At 53.3% G+C, this 26,281-nt stretch overlaps 1 protein-coding gene across 1 annotated transcript in view; it reads left to right on the top strand.

Annotated features, from left to right (window-relative positions):
* Positions 1 to 10,797: 10,797 nt before the first annotated feature.
* The window catches only part of LOC142747978 (uncharacterized), a 66,482-nt gene continuing 50,998 nt past the window's right edge, over positions 10,798 to 26,281 (top strand). The window contains exons 1-2 of the mRNA XM_075855093.1: positions 10,798 to 10,952; positions 24,360 to 24,467. Of these exons, the coding sequence (XP_075711208.1) occupies positions 10,898 to 10,952; positions 24,360 to 24,467 (163 nt within the window). The 5' untranslated portion in view covers positions 10,798 to 10,897. The remainder of the gene's footprint in view (positions 10,953 to 24,359; positions 24,468 to 26,281) is intronic.

The following is a 26,281-nucleotide window of genomic DNA, read 5'->3' on the forward strand; positions in this document are numbered from 1 at the left end:
GAGGTTACTGTCTCTTTAAGAACGGGGGTGCAGCAAGTAATAACTCAGTCTCTGATGACTGCACACCTGACAGAAGTGCTCCCCCTCTTTATGATGAGCACTCACCACTGTAGCTGATGCACACTCTGCAGCTGGACTCACTGCTGGAGGACAGGTGAAGATGCTTGGCAGCATCAGCAGGCACTGTAGGAGCAGCAGGGAGACTTGCGGCCTGCTCTGGCGGTGCCGTGTGACCAAATGACGCAGAAAAGATGTTGCAGGTTGTGTGATACAGGCGGACAGCCTGACAGTAACAATGCACAGCACACACAGAGTCAGCAGCAGCCAAACACAGTAAACAGTTCAATCCAGATATTACTGGCAAATAAAGGGTTAATGACACTTGCAAAAGTCTATGTAGCTGGCACACTGAGGTGCATCCTGTTCGTGACGCCAGAAATCGACTTGTGGTATCCCAGAGGATGCAGATGTTATGAGAGGACCTGATGGGGGTAGCAGTCCCCCCTAATGGCTGGTTTATTAGTGATGTCACGGTCGCAGCAGTGGGATCCTACCCTGGGCATCTCTCTTAGGACACACACACCAAGTCAATTGTCAAAAAATGGAAAGCAAAATCAGACACAGTCCTCTGCTAACCAAAAGTCTGTTTACTGAGGAGAACTTCCATAAAGTGCAGCAATAATTCACAGCAATGCAGTCTCTCATTACAAGTATAATGACTTATAGGAGGCCCCCTTGTTAGCTGGCTTGCAGGGATATGCTTGTGAGGGGTAAGGCTGACACGGTACTTTCCTCAGATTATGCAGTCTATGGTCTTGGGGGAGACACAGTCCTTATTATGGCTACAGAAGGGATCTGCACCGGTTGGCTCCCGGTGGGTGACTAACTTGAGGGAAATGTAGTTACTCATGGTTACTGGGCGCGGTATCCGATAGCCGGACGCGGACCTAAGACACGTGGCTTGGAAACTATGGAGCACTGGACTTGACCGGAGGCCTACTTTAAGGTCCACGATTGCAGAAAGGCTCCTCTTGAAACTGCTCCTTTCTGGCAGATAGATTCTCTTCTCGGAGGCGCTAGAAATGTATATGTTATCCCCTCTGTATGGACTGGTGAAGGGTCCTAGGAATATCTGCGCTTTGCATGGGTCGTAAAATTCACCATGCAGCTCCTAGGCGTGGCAGGTAGATAGCTGTAGATTCCCTGCCATCTCTTGCACAGCATGGGTTGCTGGCACCTCACACTAGACTTCCCAGAACTCGTCTGCTGGTTTTCCTGCCCTCTGCTAAGAGGTAGGCTGGGCTACAGTCTCCACCCACAGAATACTAGAAGTTTCTGGAGGGAAAACTGGTTATGACTCAGCAGTTATTGAAATCCTACACTCACATGCACTTACAGTGGGTCAACCATAGATGGCAGCAAAGGATAATATACACAGTGTATGCACAGAATATACATGATATACAGAGGCATACTGACACAAAGTACAATTAGGGTATGTGCACACACACTAATTACGTCCGTAATTTACGGACGTATTTCGGCCGCAAGTACCGGACCGAACACAGTGCAGGGAGCCGGGCTCCTAGCATCATACTTATGTACGATGCTAGGAGTCCCTGCCTCACTGCAGGACAACTGTCCCGTACTGAAAACATGATTACACTACGGGACAGTTGTCCTGCAGCGAGGCAGGGACTCCTAGCGTCGTACATAAGTATGATGCTAGGAGCCCGGCTCCCTGCACTGTGTTCGGTCCGGTACTTGCGGCCGAAATACGTCCGTCAATTACGGACGTAATTAGTGTGTGTGCACATACCCTTACATTGTGACAAAACTACTACTATACGACAACTACTCCTATTAGGCCTCATGCACACTTCAGTTTTTTCCTTCAGGGTGCTATCCGTTTTTATCACTGATAGCAACCTGAACCCATTCATTTCAATGGGGCCATGCACACCTCAGTTTTTTTGACGGTCCGTTGCTCCTTTCCGATACAAAGTAGAGCATGTCCTAGTTTGGTCCGGGATTCCGTGACCGTGAGGCCCATGCAAGTCAATGGGGCCGTCAAAAAAACTGAAGGCACACGGAAGGCATCCGTGTGCCGTCCGTGTGTGACGGAGCCGTTGCCTAGCAACCGCCGGGCGGGCAGAAAAACATTAGAAAAATATTACACTAATCGGCAGCCACTTGTCTCTATCAATAACTGATAGAGAAAAGAGGCTGCTGATTAAAAATAAAATAAAGACTTTCATACGTACCCGGTCGTTGTCTTGGTGACGAGTCCCTCTTCTTCCTCCAGTCCGACCTTCTTTTGTGACGCGGCAGCCTGTGATTGGCTGAAGCGGCGACATGGATTGAACGTCATCGCTGGAGGCCGGACAGGAGGAATGTAAGTATGAACTTATTTTTTTAAAATATTTTTTATTACATTAAAATTGTATTTTCCGCGCGCCGAGTATGGTACTGTCACCCTGGACATTACCATGCTCGGCGCACGGAAACAGAAACACGGAGTGCACACGGGAGTGCACACGGAAACCACATGGCCGCTAAAACGGGTTCACGGACCCGTCAAAAGCGGTCGTGAAAACGGTGACGTAAGTGTGCATGAGGCCTTATGGAAGTAGGGAGTGTACTGGGACACTACACATATACATCAGGACAGGCGGCAAGCTTCCTGAGGACACAGATACATCAGGACAGACGGCAGGCTTCCTGAGGACACAGATACATCAGGACAGGTGGCAGGCCTCCTAAGGATGCAGATACATCAGGACAGGCGGCAGGCTTCCTGAGGACACAGATACATCAGGACAGGCGGCAGGCTTCCTGGTGACACAGATACATCAGGACAGGTGGCAGGCTTCCTGAGGACACAGATACATCAGGACAGGCGGCAGGCTTCCTGGGGACACATATACATCAGGACAAGCGGCAGGCTTCCTGAGGACGCAGATACATCAGGACAGGTGGCAGGCTTCCTAAGGATGCAGATACATCAGGACAGGCGGCAGGCTTCCTGAGGACACAGATACATCAGGAGAGGCGGCAGGCCTTCTGTGGACACAGATACATCAGGACAGGTGGCAGGCTTCCTGGGGACACAGATACATCAGGACAGGTGGCAGGTTTTCTGAGGACACACATACATCAGAACAGGTGGCAGGCTTCCTGAGGACACAGATACATCAGGACTGGTGGCATGTAAGGGGGTGATACTGCCCTTCTAAAGTAAACTGTCTTCCCTGTGCATCTTTCATGTTTAGTGGTACTTCTATTCAGTGTTATCTGCACCTACTATGTGTTATCCTGTGTATACCTGTCATATTATTAGCAGCCACAAGGTGTCACTGCAGGATGAGTGACTGAGGAGACAGAGCTGTGTGACAGGAAGTGGAAGTCAGTGGGAGCCATGTGACTCGGTGGAGAGAGAGAGACAGAGAGAGAGACAGGGAGACAGACAGACGGACAGACGGACAGAGACTGCAGCCTGTGAGGAATAGTTGGGGTTTTCCTCAGGCTGAAGCAGTGAATGGAGGCTGAATTGCATCCTTATTATCCGGGAACAGCAGAAGACAGTGTATGACTGATTCTCTGAACGGAGCAGCTCTGATATGGTGAAGAAGTCTGCTGAAAGCTACATGACCCTCAGACTCTCCTATTGGCAACCAGTAGGACAAGTTTAGTGTTACATTGTGGAGTTCTGGTGAAGCAGAGTGTGTTGTGATCTGCAAAGCTGCTGTTTAATGGCGAGTTGGTCTTAAAGGGACGGTAGCCCACAAATTGAATTGTTGACTACGAACTAATGCTGTGGCACCATTTCCCTGTCGGCAGAGTAAATTGTGTTGCTTGTGATGTTTGCAAGCAACCGCTAGAGTGTGTTACCGGTGATACTGTGAATGGTAGTGGTTAACCGCCACGAGGACCCGCAGTGGCGTAGCAGCGACGTTTAGTAAGTTTGTGGCGGGCCAAGGGCTCCTCCCTTACTCTTGGAGTAGGCCGTGAGGTAATTCCCGCAGTGACCCACGGAGGCGCAGTAGGAACAACGACATGAATCTTAGACGCAACCGGTACAGGGTGGGACTCCTGCGTTCAGTTGAGGTCTCTGGCCTCGAGTTGACCACCCAGCGTATTACTACTGTAATTCACATTAATAAAGTACGAAAGAAACCAATTGTCTCCTTATTGCCGCTCGACGGGCAGGCCTCCGAGGACACAGATACATCAGGACAGGCGGCAGGCCTCCGAGGACACAGATACATCAGGACAGGCTGTATAATAGCCGCTCCCGCTTCCTCCTTCTGGCCATTTATAGCTTATAGAAGATAATTCCTGGATGAGAAAGTGACTGTGGCCTCAGTATAGAGGAAGCTTATAAGAGGCTGTGTGGGACGGGTGGAGTCCGGAGCCTGGTATATAGATACAGTTATGGCAGAAGATCAATAAGGGTAATGACAGATAATTACGAGGGAATAATAGGGTCATCACCTCCTTCCGTCAGTGCAGGGTCCGTACATTGTTCTGCTGCCTCTTGTCCTTGCAGGAGCAATCAATCACCTGCAGGAGCGATCAATCATCAACAAGTCTGATCACTGCTGAGACCGATGAGTCCGAACATGTGAGTGAACATCTATATACCCCTAGTGGAGAGGAGCGGTGAGGGAGCAGCGACAGTGAAGAACCTCCGGGGGCATATCCTGACACTACACACAAATATGCCAGGGCTCAGTCTTAGCTGCTCAGGTTGTGAATCGCCTCATTATGGGGGCACTGTGGCTGTCACTGTTATGTGGAGCACTGTGGGTGTCACTGTTATGGGGAGCACTGTGGATGTCACTGTTATGTGGAGCACTGTGGGTGTCACTGTTATGGGGGCACTGTGGGTGTCACTGTTATGTGGAGCACTGTGGATGTCACTGTTATGTGGAGCACTGTGGGTGTCACTGTTATGGAGAGCACTGTGGGTGTCACTGTTATGTGGAGCACTGTGGATGTCAGTGTTATGTGGAGCACTGTGGATGTCACTGTTATGTAGAGCACTGTGGATGTCACTGTTATGTAGAGCACTGTGGGTGTCACTGTTATGTGGAGCACTGTGGGTGTCACTGTTATGTGGAGCACTGTGGGTGTCACGGTTATGTGGAGCACTGTGGGTGTCACTGTTATGTGGAGCACTGTGGGTGTCACTGTTATGTGGAGCACTGTGGATGTCACTGTTATGTGGAGCACTGTGGATGTCACTGTTATGTGGAGCACTGTGGATGTCACTGTTATGTAGAGCACTGTGGATGTCACTGTTATGTGGAGCACTGTGGATGTCACTGTTATGTGGAGCACTGTTGATGTCACTGTTATGTGGAGCACTGTGGATGTCACTGTTATGTGGAGCACTGTGGATGTCACTGTTATGTGGAGCACTGTTGATGTCACTGTTATGTGGAGCACTGTGGATGTCACTGTTATGTGGAGCACTGTGGGTGTCACGGTTATGTAGAGCACTGTGGATGTCACTGTTATGTAGAGCACTGTGGATGTCACTGTTATGTAGAGCACTGTGGGTGTCACGGTTATGTAGAGCACTGTGGATGTCACTGTTATGTGGAGCACTGTGGATGTCACTGTTATGTGCAGCACTGTGGATGTCACTGTTATGTAGAGCACTGTGGGTGTCACTGTTATGTGGAGCACTGTGGGTGTCACTGTTATGTGGAGCACTGTGGATGTCACTGTTATGTGGAGCACTGTGGGTGTCACTGTTATGTGCAGCACTGTGGATGTCACTGTTATGTGGAGCACTGTGGATGTCACTGTTATGTGGAGCACTGTGGATGTCACTTTTATGTGGAGCACTGTGGGTGTCACTGTTAGGGGAGATTCACACGAACGTTGCGTATTTGCGCGCGCAAACAACGCAGCGTTTTGCGAGCGCAAAAACCATTTGACAGCTGCGTGTGTCATGCGTGTCTGATGCGCGGCTGCGTGATTTTCGCGCAGCCGGCATCATAGAGATGAGGCTTGTCAACGCCCGTCACTGTCCAAGGTGCTGAAAGAGCTAAATCTTTCAGCACCCTCGACAGTGAATGCCGAACACAACAGCGAAAAACCTGTAAAAAAAAAAGATAAAGTTCCTACTTACCGAGAACTTCCCGGCCGTTGCCTTGGTGACGCGTCCTTGGTGACGCGTCCTTGGTGACGCGCCTCTCTTGACATCGGGCCCCACCTCCCTGGATGACGCAGCAGTCCAAGTGACCGCTGCAGCCTGTGATTGGCTGCAGCCTGTGCTTGGCCTGTGATTGGCTGGAGCTGTCACTTGAACTGAAGTGTCATCCCGGGAGGTCGGACTGCAGGAAGGAGACAGGAGTAATCGGTAAGTTAGAACTTCGTTTTTTTTTTACAGGTTAATGTATTTTGGGATCGCAAGTCACTGTCCATGGTGCTGAAACAGTTTAACTCTTTCAGCACCATGGACAGTGACTATCTCCTGACGTCGCGTACCGATAATTTTTTTGCCGGGATCGGCCAAAACGAGTTTGGCCGAACCCGGTGAAGTTCGGTACGCTTGTCCGGCTTCGCTCATCGCAAAGACACTCCGTTTGGATGTTCGGAAACAGAAAAGCACGTGGTGCTTTTCGGTTTTCATTCATCCTTTTCACTGCTGTTGCGCGAATCACGCTCGTCCCACGGAAGTGCTTCCGTGTGGTGCGCGTGATTTTCACGCACCCATTGACTTCAATGGGTGCGTGATGCGCGAAATACGCAGAGTTATTGAACCTGTCGCGCTTTTTGCGCAGCAGACAAACGCTGCGCAAAAAGCACGGACTGTCTGTACTGCCCCATAGACTTGTATTGGTCCATGCGTGCCGCGTGAAAACCACGCGGCCCGCACGGACCGAATACACGCTCGTGTGAATCCCCCCTTATGTGGAGCACTGTGGGTGTCACTGTTATGTGGAGCACTGTGGGTGTCACTGTTATGTGGAGCACTGTGGGTGTCACTGTTATGTGGGGCACTGTGGGTGTCACTGTTATGTGGAGCACTGTGGATGTCACTGTTATGTGGAGCACTGTGGGTGTCACTGTTATGTGGAGCACTGTGGGTGTCACTGTTATGTGGAGCACTGTGGGTGTCACTGTTATGTGGAGCACTGTGGGTGTCACTGTTATGTGGAGCACTGTGGGTGTCACTGTTATGTGGAGCACTGGGTGTCACTGTTATGTGGGGCACTGTGGATGTCACTGTTATGTGGAGCACTGTGGATGTCACTGTTATGTGGAGCACTGTGGCTGTCACTGTTATGTGCAGCACTGTGGATGTCACTGTTATGTGGAGCACTGTGGATGTCACTGTTATGTGGAGCACTGTGGATGTCACTGTTATGTGGAGCACTGTGGGTGTCACTGTTATGGGGAGCAATATGGATGTCACTGTTATGGGGGCACTGTGGCTGTCACTGTGGATGTCACTGTTATGTAGAGCACTGTGGATGTCACTGTTATGTAGAGCACTGTGGGTGTCACTGTTATGTGGAGCACTGTGGGTGTCACTGTTATGTGGAGCACTGTGGATGTCACTGTTATGTGGGGCACTGTGGGTGTCACTGTTATGTGGAGCACTGTGGGTGTCACGGTTATGTGGAGCACTGTGGATGTCACTGCTAAGTGGAGCACTGTGGATGTCACTGTTATGTGGAGCACTGTGGGTGTCACTGTTATGTGGGGCACTGTGGATGTCACTGTTATGTGGAGCACTGTGGATGTCACTGTTATGTGGAGCACTGTGGGTGTCACTGTTATGTGGGGCACTGTGGGTGTCACTGTTATGTGGAGCACTGTGGATGTCACTGTTATGTGGAGCACTGTGGGTGTCACTGTTATGTGGAGCACTGTGGGTGTCACTGTTATGTGGAGCACTGTGGGTGTCACTGTTATGTGGAGCACTGTGGGTGTCACTGTTATGTGGAGCACTGTGGGTGTCACTGTTATGTGGGGCACTGTGGATGTCACTGTTATGTGGAGCACTGTGGATGTCACTGTTATGTGGAGCACTGTGGCTGTCACTGTTATGTGCAGCACTGTGGATGTCACTGTTATGTGGAGCACTGTGGATGTCACTGTTATGTGGAGCACTGTGGATGTCACTGTTATGTGGAGCACTGTGGATGTCACTGTTATGTGGAGCACTGTGGATGTCACTGTTATGTGGAGCAATATGGATGTCACTGTTATGGGGGCACTGTGGCTGTCACTGTTACGTGGAGCACTGTGGGTGTCACTGTTATGTGGAGCACTGTGGATGTCACTGTTATGTGGAGCACTGTGGATGTCACTGTTATGTGGAGCACTGTGGGTGTCACTGTTATGTGGAGCACTGTGGGTGTCACTGTTATGTGGAGCACTGTGGGTGTCACTGTTATGTGGAGCACTGTGGATGTCACTGTTATGTGGAGCACTGTGGGTGTCACTGTTATGTGGAGCACTGTGGGTGTCACTGTTATGTGGAGCACTGTGGGTGTCACTGTTATGTGGGGCACTGTGGGTGTCACTGTTATGTGGGGCACTGTGGATGTCACTGTTATGTGGAGCACTGTGAATGTCACTGGTATGTGGAGCACTGTGGGTGTCACTGGTATGTGGAGCACTGTGGGTGTCACTGTTATGTGGAGCACTGTGGGTGTCACTGTTATGTGGAGCACTGTGGATGTCACTGTTATGTGGAGCACTGTGGGTGTCACGGTTATGTGCAGCACTGTGGATGTCACTGTTATGTGGAGCACTGTGGGTGTCACTGTTATGTGGAGCACTGTGGATGTCACTGTTATGTGTAGCACTGTGGGTGTCACTTTTATGTGGAGCACTGTGGATGTCACTGTTATGTGGAGCACTGTGGATGTCACTGGTATGTGGAGCACTGTGGGTGTCACTGTTATGTGGAGCACTGTGGGTGTCACTGTTATGTGGAGCACTGTGGATGTCACTGTTATGTGGAGCACTGTGGATGTCACTGTTATGTGGAGCACTGTGGATGTCACTGTGGGTGTCACTGTTATGTGGAGCACTGTGGATGTCACTGTTATGTGGAGCACTGTGGATGTCACTGTTATGGGGGCACTGTGGCTGTCAGTGTTATGTGGAGCACTATGGATGTCAGTGTTATGTGGAGCACTGTGGATGTCACTGTTATGTGGAGCACTTTGGGTGTCACTGTAATGTGGAGCACTGTGGATGTCACTGTTATGTGGAGCACTGTGGATGTCACTGTTATGGGGGCACTGTGGGTGTCACTGTTATGTGGAGCACTGTGGATGTCACTGTTATGTGGAGCACTGTGGATGTCACTGTTATGGGGGCACTGTGGCTGTCAGTGTTATTTGGAACACTATGGATGTCAGTGTTATGTGGAGCACTGTGGATATCACTGTAATGTGGAGCACTGTGGGTGTCACTTTTATGTGGAGCACTGTGGGTGTCACTGTTATGTGGAGCACTGTGGATGTCACTGTTCTGTGGAGCACTGTGGATGTCACTGTTATGGGGGCACTGTGGCTGTCAGTGTTATTTGGAACACTATGGATGTCAGTGTTATGTGGAGCACTGTGGATATCACTGTAATGTGGAGCACTGTGGATGTTGGTGGTCTGCAGTGGCCTGCAGTGGACAGCAGCGGTCTGCAGTGGTCAGCAATTTTCTGTTGCAGCACTGAGGATGAATCTGACCAGGGACATCATCTGTATAGAGATTGATTGTCCTCCGGTCTTCTGGGGGTTTCCACTCACTATATGGGACATTATATTGTGAGCTTCATTGGTGACTGATGTGACTGGTGACGATCTCTGTACAGCGCGGCGGAATATGTCGCTGCTCTATAGTCTACAGAAGTAAATACCTAGTAGGTGAGTCCCTGACATCTGTGTAGGACGAAGCAGGACTAGAGACGTTGCTGTAACCTTCACCCACACATGTCACACTGATGGTTTATGGAGGCTCACAGATGTCTAACCACTGAGCCAGGGACTGTTGCGTGTAAGGGGTTAAGGTATGTGTAGTCTCCCCCTCCCCTTCCCTTGTTGGGTGAGTCAGTTAGATAGGGGCATTAGGACACAGAAGGGGTGTGTTTAGGGTAATGGGGTAGCGGTATATAGGCCACTTACCTTGGTGGGCGGCCTCTTTCCCGTTTTTTTCCCTCCCTCCTTCCCATATATGATGTTGGTTATTGGTGTATTGAGTTGTTGGTTGTTTGTGCACTGTATATTTTATTTACAAAAAAATGCAAAACAAGCATAAAAAACCAGGAAATCTTTATGTTATGGTCGGTTTCAAAGAAAAAAAGTAAAGAAAAAAAAAAACAATGAAGAAAAAGGAGAAATTGTAACGGATAATGGAAAGAACGTTTTTATATTTAAAAAAAAACAAACAAACAAATGAAAGAGAAATGTATACTGTGGTTTTATGACACGGTGGTGTCTTGTTGGTGTATTTGGTATTATGGTTATTTTATGTCACAGCGGGCGGTAGTAGAAGGGGATTTACCTACATGCCCTTGGGATAGGCAGGCATACGGGTTATTCATTGACCTTTGTTAAGATCATTTAGAGTTTATATTTTTGTCAAATGTTATTTCAATTTCTATTGTGTTAATAAAGCTGTGGCCGACCCCCGAGTCAACCCCACTTTCAAAGAAGTTTAAGTCTCGGTGGTTAATTTATTTGAAGTTAATTGGGGGAGACTAAAAAGGGGGATATATGTTGCTATATGCACACAGTCCTTGTCACCCTTGGCCGCTCGTGGGTTCAGTCTCTGGTTTCCTCTCTCTCGGTGGGTTCCTCTTGTTTTCGGCACTTACTTCCTCTTATGAGTTTTCTTGCAGAAGTGAAGACGAAGGTTCTGAGCGTTCATGGCCGTCGTCTATGCTGACCTGAGATTTACTAGAGCCTCCAACCAGATCACAGGTCAGTGTTGATGATGATGATGATGATGATTATGATGGTGATGAACTGGATGAAGGGTCTCATAGACATACAGGGGTGGTCTCATGTATAGAACATTCTAGTGTTAGGATATGAAGGGACAGAGATGATTGGATAATATCCTACAAAAGAACATGTGGAGAGAAGAGTCCACGCGAAGTCCTTGCTTGAGTTGAAAGAAGTTGAGGACCACCCATCTGGTTGAGGGTCCTCATGGAATTGACCCTTCAGACTCTCGGTTTGGATGTCCATCAGTCCTTATTTATCCTGGTCACTTGGCATGAGGACTTTAATCTAGTGGTTCCTAAGTCAAGTGGGAGACTTTATCTAGTAGATCCTTTGACCTGGACTTAGAAGGTATCTGGTGCCGGGCAGCCGGAGCCAAGGGCGGCAGAATGATAAGATTGTCCAGTCTTGTGCCGGGTCAAGGACTGTATGAAGGACTTTCGACCACATCTTCTACTTTTTGGACCTGTGTTTTAGGAGTATTCTGCGTTTCAGAAAGTAAAGCTTAACGTTGTATATAGAGAAGTATATTATTCTTTTCCGATTCCTCACCATTTTCAAGATCTCTGCTTGCTGCCAATAACTGGAAATCCTCATTAGTACTGTTCATGTGATGACTACACAGGTACAGGACTACGTAACTCATCATCATTGTGCCGTTCCTCTGTTATTCCTCCTGGCTATTTATAAAAATACATTGACAACAGGGTGCTACTATTCTCCTTGTTAAACATCTGTGTCTATACACAATCTGACACTGCTCAATCATCTTTGACTTCTGCCATCATGGATATGTCACACTGTGTCGGGATACATCATATTGACAGGAAGAGTTATAATACTTAGTTGTTAATTAGGCCTGGGATGCACAGAGAGTCTTTGTAGTGCTAATGATTGATTTTAGCTGTAGCTCTGTACTGTAGGATGAACGCCTGGTGCTGCTGCATGCACCTTCCGGCAGCACCCGGCACTATCTACAGGGGGTGTGGCACTATATACAGAGGGCACTGTGGCATTATCTACAGGGGCGCTGTGTGGTGCCATTTACAGTGGACGCTGTGTGGCACTATCTACAGAGCGGGCATGTGTGGCACTATCTACAGGGGGTGTGTGGCACTGTATACAGAGGGCACTGTGGCATTCTCTTCAGGGGGGGCTGTGTGGTGCCATTTACAGTGGACACTGTGTGGCACTATCTACAGAGAGGGGATGTGTGGCCCTATCTACAGGGGGTGTGTGGCACCATATACAGAGGGCACTGCTGCAATACATACAGAGGGCAGTGTTTCATTATCTACAGGGGGTGTGTGGCACTATATACAGGGGGTGTGTGGCACTATATACAGGGAGGGCGCTGTGTGGTACTATCTACAGTGGGTGTGTGGCACTATCTACAGGAGTACTGTGTGGCATTATCTACAGGGAGGGCATGTGTGGCACTATATTCAGGGGGTGTGTGGCACTATATTCAGGGGGTGTGTGGCACTATATACAGGGGGTGTGTGGCACTATAGACAGGGAGGGCGCTGTGTGGCACTATCTACAGGGGGTGTGTGGTCCTATATTCAGGGGGTGTGTGGCACTATATACAGAGGGCACTGATGCATTATCTAAAGAGGGCAGTGTTTCATTATCTACAGGGGGTGTGTGGCACTATCTACAGGAGCAGTGTGTGGCATTATCTACAGGGAGGGCATGTGTGGCACTATCTACAGGGGGTGTGGCACTATATACAGAGGGCACTGTGGCATTATCTACAGGGGCGCTGTGTGGTGCCATTTACAGTGGACGCTGTGTGGTACTATCTACAGGGAGGGCTTGTGTGGCACTATCTACAGGGGGGTTGGCACTATATACAGAGGGCACTGCTGCATTATCTACAGAGGGCAGTGTTTCATTATCTATAGGGGGTGTGTGGCACTATATACATGAAGGGCGCTGTGTGGCACTATCTACAGGGGGTGTGTATCACTATCTACAGGAGCACTGTGTGGCATTATCTACAGGGAGGGCATGTGTTGCACTATCTACAGGGGGTGTGTGGCACTATATTCAGGGGTTGTGTGGTGCTATATACAGGGGGTGTGTGGCACTATATACAGAGGGCATTGCTGCATTATCTACAGAGGGCAGTGTGTCATTGTCTACAGGGGGTGTGTGGCACTATCTACAGGAACACTGTGTGGCACTATCTACAGGGAGGGCATGTGTGGCACTATCTACAGGGGGTGTGGCACTATATACAGAGGGCACTGTGGCATTATCTACAGGGAAAAAGCCTGGTGACAACTGATGGTTTTGTAGTAAAAATCGTGAAATTGCCTGATGGCAACAGATACATTTTTGCATCAGTTATTGCATCAGTTGTAATCACATAAGAGACAAAAAACTGATGCTGATGCAACTGACATATGTGAACGCACCCTTACAGGTGACATCTTCTCTGATTGTAGACATTCTATCTCCTTTACTTCTCCACCCTGGCCCAACCACTATGATAACTTCTTCTGCCCACTGCAGAGCTTTCTGCCCAGACATCTTTAGACCCTCGCTATTGCAGTCACGCCCAGCTTTTATAGCAACACAAATAATTAGACCCCAGAACTAAAACGAAATCAGACCCCAGACCAGACTCCTAAATTAATTCTGACTACAAACTAGAGCCCTAAATTAGTTCAGACCCCAGACCAGACCCCTCTCTGCTGTATTTTTATTCTTTCCGCTCCTCGGCATCTTCAGATTATCGCGCTGCCGCACACATGGTCCTAACATTAGCAGCGTAAGGACATTGTTTGCAGCACCAAGTTGTTCTGTAATTTCTCCATCACCCCACCCTCACCACACAGGAGGGCAGGAAAGCTGCCACCACACAGGAGGTGATGGAGGCTGCCACCACACAGGAGGTGATGGAGGCTGCCACCACACAGGAGGCCGGGGAGGCAGTCCCCACACAGGAGGGCGGGCAGGCTGTCACCACACAAGAGGTCATGGAGGTTGTCACCACACAGGAGGGCGGCGGAGGCTGTCACCACACAGGAGGGCGGCGGAGGCTGTCACCACACAGGAGGGCGGCAGAGGCTGTCACCACACAGGAGGGCGGGGGAGACTGCCACCACACAGGAGGGCGGGCAGGCTGCCACCACTCAGGAGGTCATGGAGGCTGTCACCACACAGGAGAATGGTGGAGACTGTCACCACACAGGAGAGCGGGGGAGGCTGTCACCCCACAGGAGGGTGGGGGAGGCTGCCATTACACAGGAGGGCGGGGAGGTTGTCACCACACAGGAGGGCGGGCAGGCTGTCACCACACAGGAGGGCGGGGGATGCTGTCATCACACAGGAGGGCGGGGGAGGCTGTCACCACACAGGATGGCGGGCAGGCTGCCACCACACAGGAGGTCATGGAAGCTTTCACCACATAGGAGGATGGCGGAGGCTGTCACCACACAGGAGGTCATGGAGGCTGTCACCACACAGGAGAGCGGGGGAGGCTGCCACCAAACAGGAAGGCAGGGAGGCTGTCACCACACAGGACGGCAGGGGGGCTGTCACCATACAGGAGGGCGGGGTAGGCTGTCACCATACAGGAGGGCGGGGTAGGCTGCCACCACACAGGAGGATGGGGAGGCTGTCACCACAGAGGAGGTTGGGCAGACTGTTATCATACAGGAGGGCGGGGGAGGCTGCCACCACACAGGAGGGCGGGGAGGTTGTCACCAGACCGGAAGGCGGGCAGGCTGCCACCACACAGTAGGTCATGGAGGCTGTCACCACACAGGAAGATGGGAGAGGCTGTCACCACACAGGAGGGCGGGGGAGGCTGCCACCACACAGGAGGGCGGGGGAGGCTGCCACCACACAGGAGGGCGGGCAGGCTGCCACCACACAGTAGGGCGGGCAGGCTGCCACCACACAGGAGGGCGGGGGAGCCTGTCACCACACAGGAGGATGGGGGAGACTGTCACCACACAGGAGGGCGGGGGAGGCTGTCACCACACAGGAGAACGGGGGAGGCTGCTACCACACAGAAGGTTGTCACCACACAGGATGGGGGAGGCTGCCACCACACAGTAGGTCATGGAGGCTGGCACCACACAGGAGGATGGGGGAGGCTGTCACCACACAGGAGGGCGGGGGAGGCTGTCACCACAAAGGAGGGCATGGAGGCTGCCACCACACAGGAGGGCAGGGGAGGCTGTCACCACACAGGAGGGCAGGGGAGGCTGCCACCACACAGGAGGGCAGGGGAGGCTGCCACCACACAGGAGGGTGGGGGAGGCTGCCACCACACAGGAGGGCAGGGAGACTGCCACCACACAGGAGGGCAGTGAGGCTGCCACCACACAGGAGGGCGGGGGAGGCTGCCACCACATAGGAGGGCGGGGAGGTTGTCACCACACAGGAGGGCGGACAGGCTGCCACCACACAGTAGGTCATGGGGGCTGTCACCACACAGGAGGGCGGGGTAGTCTGTCACCACACAGGAGGGCGGGGGAGGCTGTCACCACACAGGAGGGCGGGGAAACTGCAACCACACAGAAGGGCGGGCAGGCTGCCACCACAGAGGAGGTCATGGAGGCTACCTCCACACAGGAGGATGTGGGAGACTTTCTCCACGCAGGAGGGTGGGGGAGGCTGTCACCACACAGGACGGTGGGGAGGCTGCCACCACACAGGAGGGCGGGGAGGTTGTCACCACACAGGAGGGCGGGCAGGCTGCCACCACACAGTAGTTCATGGAGGCTGGCACCACACAGGAGGATGGGGGAGGCTGTCACCACACAGGAGGGCGGGGTAGGCTTCCACTACACAGGAGGATGGCAGAGGCTGCCACCACACAGGAGGGTGGGGGAGGCTGTCACCACACAGGAGGGCGGGGAAACTGCAACCACACAGGAGGGCGGGCAGGCTGCCACCACAGAGGAGGTCATGGAGGCTACCTCCACACAGGAGGATGGGGGAGACTTTCTCCACGCAGGAGGGCGGGGGAGGCTGTCACCACACAGGACGGTGGGGAGGCTGCCACCACACAGGAGGGCGGGGAGGTTGTCACCACACAGGAGGGCGGGCAGGCTGCCACCACACAGTAGGTCATGGAGGCTGGCACCACACAGGAGGACAGGGAGACTGTCACCACACAGGACGGCAGGGAGGCTCTTACCACACAGGAGGCCGGGTTAGGCTGCCAACACACAGGAAGATGGGGGAGGCTGTCAACACACAGGAGGGCGGGCAGGCTGCCACCACACAGGAGGATGGGGGATTCTGTCACCACACAGGAGGGCAGGGAAGGCTGCCACCACACAGGAGGTCATGGAGACTGTCACCACACAGGAGGATGGGGGAGCCTGCCACCACACAGGAGGGCGGGGAGGCTGTCACCACACAGGAGGGTGGGCAGGCTGCCACCACAAAGTAGGTCATGGAGGCTGTCACCACACAGGAGGGCGGGGGAGGCTGTGACCACACAGGAGGGCGGGGGAGGCTGCCACTACACAGGAGGGTGGGGGAGGCTGCCACCACTCAGAAGGGTGGGTAGATTGCCACCACACACTTGGTCATGGAGGCTGCCACCACACAGGAGGGCGGGCAGGCTGCCACCACACAGGAGGTTATGGAGGCTGTCACACAAAGGAGGGTGGGGGAGGTTTTCACCACACAGGAGGGCGAACAAGCTGCCACCACACAGTAGGTCATGGAGGCTGTCACCACACAGGAGGGCGGGGGAGGCTGTCACCACACAGGAGGGCAGGGGAGTCTGCCACCACACAGGAGGGCGGAGAGGTTGTCACCACACAGGAGGGCGGACAGGCTGCCACCACACAGAAGGTCATGGAGGCTGTCACACAAAGGAGGGCGGGGGAGGCTGCCACCACATAGGAGGGAAGGGAGGTTTTCACCACACAGGAGGGCGAACAGGCTGCCACCACACAGTAGGTCATGGAGGCTGTCACCACAAAGGAGGGCGGGGGAGGCTGTCATCACACAGGAGGGCAGGGGAGGCTGCCACCACACAGGAGGGCGGGAGAGGCTGCCACCACACAGGAGGGCAGAGAGGCTGCCACCACACAGGAGGGCAGGGAGGCTGCCACCACACAGGAGGGCAGGGAGGCTGCCACCACACAGGAGGGTGGGGGAGGCTGCCACCACACAGGAGGGCGAGGGAGGCTGTCACCACACAGAAAGGCGGGGGAGGCTGTCACCACACAGGAGGGCGGGGAAGGCTGTCACCACACAGGAGGGCGGGGAGGCTGCCACCACACAGGAGGGCGGGCAGCCTGCCACCACACAGGAGGTCATGGAGGCTGTCACCACACAGGAGGATGGGGGAGACTTTCTCCACACAGGAGGGTGGGCAGGCTGCCACCACACAGTAGGTCATGGAGGCTGGCACCACACAGGAGGATGAGGGAGGCTGTCACCACACAGGAGGGTGAAGGAGGCTGCCACCACACAGAAGGGTGGGCAGTTTGCCACCACACAGGAGATCATGGAGGCTGCCACCACACAGGAGGGCAGGGAGGCTGCCACCACACAGGACGGCAGGGAGGCTGTCACCACATAGGATTTCATGGAGGCTGTCACGACACAGGAGAGTGGGGGAGGCTGCCACCACACAGGAGGGCAGGGAGGCTGTCACCACACAGGACGGCAGGGAGGCTGTCACTACACAGGAGGGCGGGGGAGGCTGCCACCACACAGGAAGATGGGGGAGGCTGTCACCACACAGGAGGGTGGGCAGGCTGCCACCACACAGGAGGTCATGGAGGCTGTCACCACACAGGAGGGCAGGGGAGGCTGTCACCACACAGGACGGCAGGGAGGCTGTCACCACACAGGAGGGCGGGGGAGTCTGCCACCACACAGGAGGGCGGGGAGGTTGTCACCACACAGGAGGGCGGACAGGCTGCCACCACACAGTAGGTCATGGAGGCTGTCACACAATGGAGGGCGGGGGAGGCTGCCACCACATAGGAGGGCGGGGAGATTTTCACCACACAGGAGGGCGGACAGGCTGCCACCACACAGTAGGTCATGGAGGCTGTCACCACACAGGAGGATGGGGGAGGCTGCCACCACAAAGGAGGGCAGGGAGGCTGTCACCACACAGGAGGGTGGGCAGGCTGCCACCACAAAGTAGGTCATGGAGGCTGTCACCACACAGGAGGTTGGGGGAGGCTGTAACCACACAGGAGGGCGGGGGAGGCTGCCACCACACAGGAGGGTGGGGGAGGCTGCCACCACTCAGAAGGGTGGGTAGATTGCCACCACACACTAGGTCATGGAGGCTGCCACCACACAGGAGGGCGGGCAGGCTGCCACCACACAGGAGGTCATGGAGGCTTTCACACAAAGGAGGGTGGGGGAGGCTGCCACCACATAGGAGGGCGGGGAGGTTTTCACCACACAGGAGGGCGAACAAGCTGCCACCACACAGTAGGTCATGGAGGCTGTCACCACACAGGAGGCATGGCCTAAGACCACCATCCTTCTTCCCTACGAAGAAGAAGCCAGCACCTACAGGAGAAGTAGAGGGGCGAATGTAACCCTTGGCCAGGCATTCCTGGATATACTCTCTCATGGCTTCACGTTCGGGACAAGAGAGATTAAATATCCTACCCTTAGGGAGCTTAGCTCATGGTACCAAATCGATAGCGCAATCGTATTCTCTATGAGGAGGTAACACTTCGGAGGCCTCCTTAGAGAAAACATCAGCGAAGTCCTGAACAAACTCAGGTAGCGTGTTCACCTCCTCAGGGGGAGAAATAGAATTAACAGAAAAACATGACGTCAAGCATTCATTACCCCATTTGGTAAGCTCCCCAGTATTCCAGTCAAACGTGGGATTATGCAACTGCAACCAGGGAAGGCCTAAAACCAAATCGTACGATAATCCCTACATCAACAGTACAGAGCACTGCTCCAAATGCATGGAGCCAACAAGGAGTTCAAAAACAGGGGTATGCTGAGTAAAATAACCATTAGCAAGAGGAGTGGAGTCGATACCCACTACCGGGACAGGTTTAAGCAAATCAATCAAAGGCATAGCTAGAGACATAGCAAATTCCACAGACATGATATTAGCAGAAGACCCTGAATCCACGAAGGCACTGCCGGTAGCAGACCTACCACCAAAAGAGACCTGAAAGGGAAGCAAGATTTTATTACGTTTCATATTTACGGGAAATACCTGTGCGCCCAAGTGACCTCCCCGATGATCACTTAGGCGCGGAAGTTTTCCGGCTGCTTATTCTTACGCCTAGGACAGGTGTTCACTTGATGTTTGTCATCCCCACAATAGAAGCAGAGACCATTCTTCCTGCGGAACTCACTACGTTGACGGGGGGACACGGAGGCCCCGAGTTGCATAGGTACCTCCGAGTCTTCCGTGGAAGAGCGAAGCAACGGGACCTCGGGAGGCATCATGGGGGAGTCAGAGGGGAAAACACAAAACCGTTCAAGTTGTCGTTCCCTGAGACGTCGGTCAAGTCGTACCGCTAAAGCCAAAACCTGGTCTAAGGAGTCAGAACAGGGATAGCTAACTAGCAGGTCTTTCAGGGCGTTCGACAGACCCAACCTAAACTGGCACCTTAAGGCAGGGTCATTCCACCGAGAAGCTACGCACCACTTCCTAAAGTCAGAGCAATACTCCTCCACAGGTCTCTTACCCTGACGTAAGGTCACCAGCTGACTCTCGGCAAAGGCAGTCCTGTCAGTCTCGTCATAAATGAGTCCGAGAGCAGAAAAGAAACGGTCAACGGAGGAAAATTCAGGGGCGTCAGGAGCCAGGGAGAAGGCCCATTCTTGGGGCCCTTCCTGGAGCCGGGACATAATTATACCCACCCGCTGGCTCTCAGAACCTGAGGAGTGGGGCTTTAAGCGAAAGTAGAGCTTACAACTCTCCCGAAAGGAGAGAAAAGTCCTCCGGTCCCCTGAGAACCGGTCAGGCAACTTGAGGTGGGGTTCAAGAGGTGAGGTGAGGGGTACTACCATGGCAGCGTCAGGCTGGTTGACCCTCTGAGCCAGGGCCTGGACCTGTAGGTAGAGACCCTGCATTTGCTGAGCCAGGGTCTCAAGGGGGTCCATAATAGAGTGAGGGACCAGGGTAGCCTAGGTATATGGGCTTGTGATTATGTAATGACAGGGGGGTAGGGAAACAGACAGTGAGCCCTAATCTACCCACCACTCAGTCCCTGCCTACTTGCAACGACCCGCCCTAGGCGACGGGGTACAACTGGGCGACGGTCCCTACGCTCAGTAGGTGCACGACAGACCAACAGACAAGGGGACACAAGCAAAGGGAAATGGGGCAGTTGCCCACGGCAACACCGTGATCAACAAGAGAGGTGAACGAGCCGAGTCAAACCAGGAATGTACGAGTTACCAAACGCAGAGCAGGAGAGTAGTCAGTAAGCCGGGGTCAGTATGAGGAAAGGTCAAATAGCTAGGAGCTGCAGCAAGGCCAGGAAACCACACGAGAAGAATCACAAGCAAAGGAGGAACAGTAAAGGCAGGTATAAATAGACAGAGGGCGGGAGCTAGCTCCGTCTGGCCAGGCTGCGATAGGCTCTCCCACTCCTAAGCCTGCCATCCTGAGTGGTGGAAAATGGAGTCAGTCTCAGAGACATAGACTCAGGTGCAGACTGATTACCCATGGGCGTATACACAGAAGTTGTGCCTGGCAGATCCTTTAAAGGCGGGGAGGTTGTCACCACACAGGAGGATGGGGGAGACTTTCTCCATGCAGGAGGGCGGGGGAGGCTGTCACCACACAGGATGGTGGGGAGGCTGCCACCACACAGGAGGGCGGGGAGGTTGTCACCACACAGGAGGGCGGGCAGGCTGCCACCACACAATAGGTCATGGAGGCTCGCACCACACAGGAGGGCGGGGGAGGCTGTCACCACACAGGAGGATGGGGGAGGCTGCCACCACACAGGAGAACGGGCAGGCTGCCACCACACAGGAGGTCATGGAGACTGTCACCACACAGGAGGATGGGGGAGGCTGCCACCACACAGGAGGGCGTGGAGGTTGTCACCACACAGGAGGGTGGTTAGGCTGCCACCACACAGTAGGTCATGGAGGCTGGCACCACACAGGAGGATGAGGGAGGCTGTCACCACACAGGAGGGCGGGGGAGGCTGTCACCACACAGGACGGCGGGAGGCTCTTACCACACAGGAAGATGGGGGAGGCTGTCACCACACAGGAGGGCGGGCAGGAGGTCAAGGTGGCTGGCACCACACAGGAGGATGGGGGAGGCTGTCACCACACAGGAGGGTGGGGTAGGCTGCCACCACACAGGAGGATGGGGGATTCTGTCACCACACAGGAGGGCGGGGGAGGCTGCCACTACACAGAAGGGCGGGGAAGGCTGCAACCACACAGGAGGACGGGGAGGTTGCCACCACACAGGAGGGCGGGCAGGCTGCCACCACACGGTAGGTCTTGGAGGCTGGCACCACACAGGAGGGCGGGGGAGGCTGTCACCACACAGGAGGGCGGGGTAGGCTACCACCACACAGGAGGATAGGGGAGGCTGTCACCACACAGGAGGGCGGGGGAGGCTGCCACCGCACAGGAGGACAGGGAGGCTGTCACCACACAGGACGGAAGGGAGGCTCTTACCACACAGGAGGGCGGGTTAGGCTGCCACCACACAGGAAGATGGGGGAGGCTGTCACCACACAGGAGAGTGGGGGAGGCTGCCACCACACAGTAGTACAGGGAGGCTGTTACCACACATGACGGCAGGGAGGCTCTTACCACATAGGAGGCTGCCACTAGACAGGAAGATGGGGGAGGCTGTCACCACACAGGAGGGCGGGGGAGGCAGCCACCACACAGGAGGGCAGGGAGGCCGTCACCACACAGTAGGGCGGGCAGGCTGCCACCACACAGGAGGTCATGGAGGCTATCACCACACAGGAGGATAGGGGAGGCTGTTACCACACAGGAGGGCAGGGGAGGCTGTCACCACACAGGAGGGCGGGGGAGGCTGTCTCCACACAGGATGGCGGGGGAGGCTGTCACCACACAGGAGAGCGGGGGAGCTGCCACCACACAGGAGGATGGCAGAGGCTGTCACCACACAGGAGGGCAGGGAGGCTGCCATTACACAGGACGGCAGGGAGGCTGTCACCACACAGGAGGTCATGGATGCTGTCACCACACAGGAGGTGCGGAGGAGGCTGCCACCACACAGGAGGACAGGGAGGCTGTCACCACACAGGACGGCAGGGAGGCTCTTACCACACAGGAGGGCGGGTTAAGCTGCCACCACACAGGAAGATGGGGGAGGCTGTCACCACACAGGAGGGCGGGCAGGCTGCCAACACACAGGAGGTCAAGGAGGCTGTCACCACACAGGAGGATGGGGGAGGCTGTCACCACACAGGGGGGCGGGGGTGGCTGCCACCACATAGGAGGACGGGGAGGTTGTCACCACACAGGAGCGCGGACAGGCTGCCACCACACAGTAGGTCATGGAGGCTGTCACCACACAGGAGGATGGGGGAGGCTGTCACCACACAGGAATGCGGGGGAGGCTGTCACCACACAGGAGGGCGGGGGAGGCTGCCACCACACAGGAGGGTCGGCAGGCTGCCACCACACAGTAGGTCATGGAGGCTGTCACCACACAGGAGGATGGGGGAGGCTATCACCACACAAAAAGGCGGGGGAGGCTGTCACCACACAGGAGGGCGGGGGAGGCTGCCACCACACAGGAGGGCGGGCAGGCTGCCACCACACAGGAGGTTATGGAGGCTGTCACCACACAGGAGGATGGGGGAGTCTGTCACCACACAGGAGGGTGGGGGGCTGCCACCACACAGGAGGGCGGGGGAGGTTGTCACCACACAGGGGGGCGGGGGTGGCTGCCACCACATAGGAGGACGGGGAGGTTGTCACCACACAGGAGCGCGGACAGGCTGCCACCACACAGTAGGTCATGGAGGCTGTCACCACACAGGAGGATGGGGGAGGCTGTCACCACACAGGAATGCGGGGGAGGCTGTCACCACACAGGAGGGCGGGGGAGGCTGCCACCACACAGGAGGGTCGGCAGGCTGCCACCACACAGTAGGTCATGGAGGCTGTCACCACACAGGAGGGCGGGGGAGGCTGCCACCACACAGGAGGGCGGGCAGGCTGCCACCACACAGGAGGTTATGGAGGCTGTCACCACACAGGAGGATGGGGGAGTCTGTCACCACACAGGAGGGTGGGGGGCTGCCACCACACAGGAGGGCGGGGGAGGTTGTCACTACACAGGAGGGCGGGCAGGCTGCGTCCATACAGTAGGTAATGGAGGCTGTCACCACACAGTAGGATGGGGGAGGATGTCACCACACAGAAGGGCGGGGATGGCTGTCACCACACAGGAGAGTGGGGAAGGCTGCCACCACACAGGAGGGTGGGCAGGCTGCCACCACACAGGAGGTCATGGAGGCTGTCACCACACTGCAGGATGGGGGAGGATGTCACCGCACAGGAGGGCGGGGGAGGCTGCCACCTCAAAGGGGGGCAGGGGAGGCTGCCACCACACAGGAGGGCAAGGTGGCTGACTATTTCTCTGTAGAATTGGAGTTACGAGCAGCGCCTGCCTATAATATGCTGCGACTACATAGAGGAACATACTGAGATGACAGAAACACTTTACAAGGGTCGTCTGGTCCAGGAAATCCCTTGTAAAATAAACTACTAGGTAATTTTGATCCAGGGTACAGCTTGGGGAAAGTGAGGCATGTGCCCGGGTGTTAGGAGAGGCATCAACAAACCAGTCTACCCCCGCCAGGGTATTTAGTTATAGGGCGGGGAGCAGTGGTCAGCAGTCCTTGCCCCAGGGGTAGAGTAGACGAGCTGCAGTTCAGTGTTTTTAGATAATGATAGAGCTCCAGAATAATCCGGTGCGGGGGACTGCTGCTCTGGAGGGTCAGGCACGTCCACAGAAGACACTGAGCCGCCCTCTGATATCACTGTGAGGTGTAATAAACCTACACACTGAGAATCCCACCGATAATACTGCAGCTGAACATGAAGCTGGCCGACCCGGCCTCAGGTAATCCTCAGGGGAGGGATCTAAATAAAAGTAGTGGTCCTTACAGGACTATAACGTAGAAAGTTGTAATGAGAAGCCCAGACCCCTACCCAATAATCAGCCATTAATGAGGCCTTCCAAACAGTAAAGGGACTTGTTACCGAGAACATGTGATGGTTGGCGGCGCGCGGCGTAATGTCAGTACTCAGAAACACAGGGAGAAAAACGGAATGTAACAAAACCGAAACAATTCTCCTGTAAGAGCTGAGACAACGCGATAAGTGAATAACCGGCCCCATTAAACTAAATGCTGCTCCATCTACATCTCAAATTCACAGGTGTCACCCAGGAGCAGAACGAAAATGACTGGGACCTGACATACGAAAACGTGACTATCCCAAAACAGAGAAAAAAACAAACCAAGTGTCCGAAGACGTGTCCAAGAGGTAACGAAAGCGCCGCATCGGGACCAAAGAATTATAACTTATTACACTGCACTGTAGTATATATACTGTATATAATATACCCAGTATAAAGCCTAGTCCCCTCCTGTATACTACACTGTAATCTATATATATATATATATATATATATATATATATATATAATATACACAGTATAAAGCCTAGTCCCCTCCTGTATACTACACTGTAATCTAATATATATATATGTATATTCAAACAGAGAAAGCAGCAGCACTCAATCTCAGTAAGATAAAGCTTACATATGTGAACGGGTGCCAGCAAGCAGTCCAGATCCTAGGACTGTATCAATATTCAGGTGAAAAAAATCTTGCAGCACTACAACAGGATGAATGAAAAAAACTGTGATTTATTCAAGCCAACATACAGAGGTGCGACGTTTCAGTCCAACATTAGGACTTTTTTCACCTCAATATATATATATATATATATATATATATATATATATATAGTGAAGGAAATAAGTATTTGATCCCTTGCTGACTTTGTAAGTTTGCCCACTGTCAAAGACATGAACTGTCTAGAATTTTTAGGCTAGGTTAATTTTACCAGTGAGAGAGAGATTATATAAAAAAAAAAAAACAGAAAATCACATTGTCAAAATTATATTATTTATTTGCATTGTGCACAGAGAAATAAGTATTTGATCCCTTTGGCAAACAAGACTTAATACTTGGTGGCAAAACCCTTGTTGGCAAGCACAGCAGTAAGACGTTTTTTGTAGTTGATGATGAGGTTTGCACCCATGTTAGATGGAATTTTGGCCCACTCCTCTTTGCAGATTATCTGTAAATCATTAAGATTTCGAGGCTGTCGCTTGGCAACTCGGATCTTCAGCTCCCTCCATAAGTTTTCGATGGGATTAAGGTCTGGAGACTGGCTAGGCCACTCCATGACTTTAATGTGCTTCTTTTTGAGCCACTCCTTTGATGCCTTGGCTGTATGTTTCGGGTCATTTTCGTGCTGGAAGACCAAGCTACGAGACATTTTTAACATCCTGGTGGAGGGAAGGAGGTTGTCACTCAGGATTTGACGGTACATGGCTCCATCCATTCTCCCATTGATGCGGTGAAGTAGTCCTGTGCCCTTAGCAGAGAAACACCCCCAAAACATAATGTTTCCACCTCCATGCTTGACAGTGGGGACGGTGTTCTTTGGGTCATAGGCAGCATTTCTCTTCCTCCAAACACGGCGAGTTGAGTTAATGCCAAAGAGCTCAATTTTAGTCTCATCTGACCACAGCACCTTCTCCCAATCACTCTCAGAATCATACAGATGTTCATTTGCAAACTTCAGGCGGGCCTGTACATGTGCCTTCTTGAGCAGGGGGACCTTGCGGGCACTGCAGGATTTTAATCCATTACGGCGTAATGTGTTACCAATGGTTTTCTTGGTGACTGTGGTCCCAGCTGCCTTGAGATCATTAACAAGTTCCCCCCGTGTAGTTTTCGGCTGAGCTCTCACCTTCCTCAGGATCAAGGATACCCCACGAGGTGAGATTTTGCATGGAGCCCCAGATCGATGTCGATTGACAGTCATTTTGTATGTCTTCCATTTTCTTACTATTGCACTAACAGTTGTCTCCTTCTCACCCAGCGTCTTACTTATGGTTTTGTAGCCCATTCCAGCCTTGTGCAGGTCTATGATCTTGTCCCTGACATCCTTAGAAAGCTCTTTGGTCTTGCCCATGTTGTAGAGGTTAGAGTCAGACTGATTAATTGAGTCTGTGGACAGGAGTCTTTTATACAGGTGACCATGTAAGAGCTGTCTATAATGCC

Source organism: Rhinoderma darwinii, chromosome 1, assembly GCF_050947455.1.
Source record: "Rhinoderma darwinii isolate aRhiDar2 chromosome 1, aRhiDar2.hap1, whole genome shotgun sequence".
Classification (NCBI taxonomy): domain Eukaryota; kingdom Metazoa; phylum Chordata; class Amphibia; order Anura; family Rhinodermatidae; genus Rhinoderma; species Rhinoderma darwinii.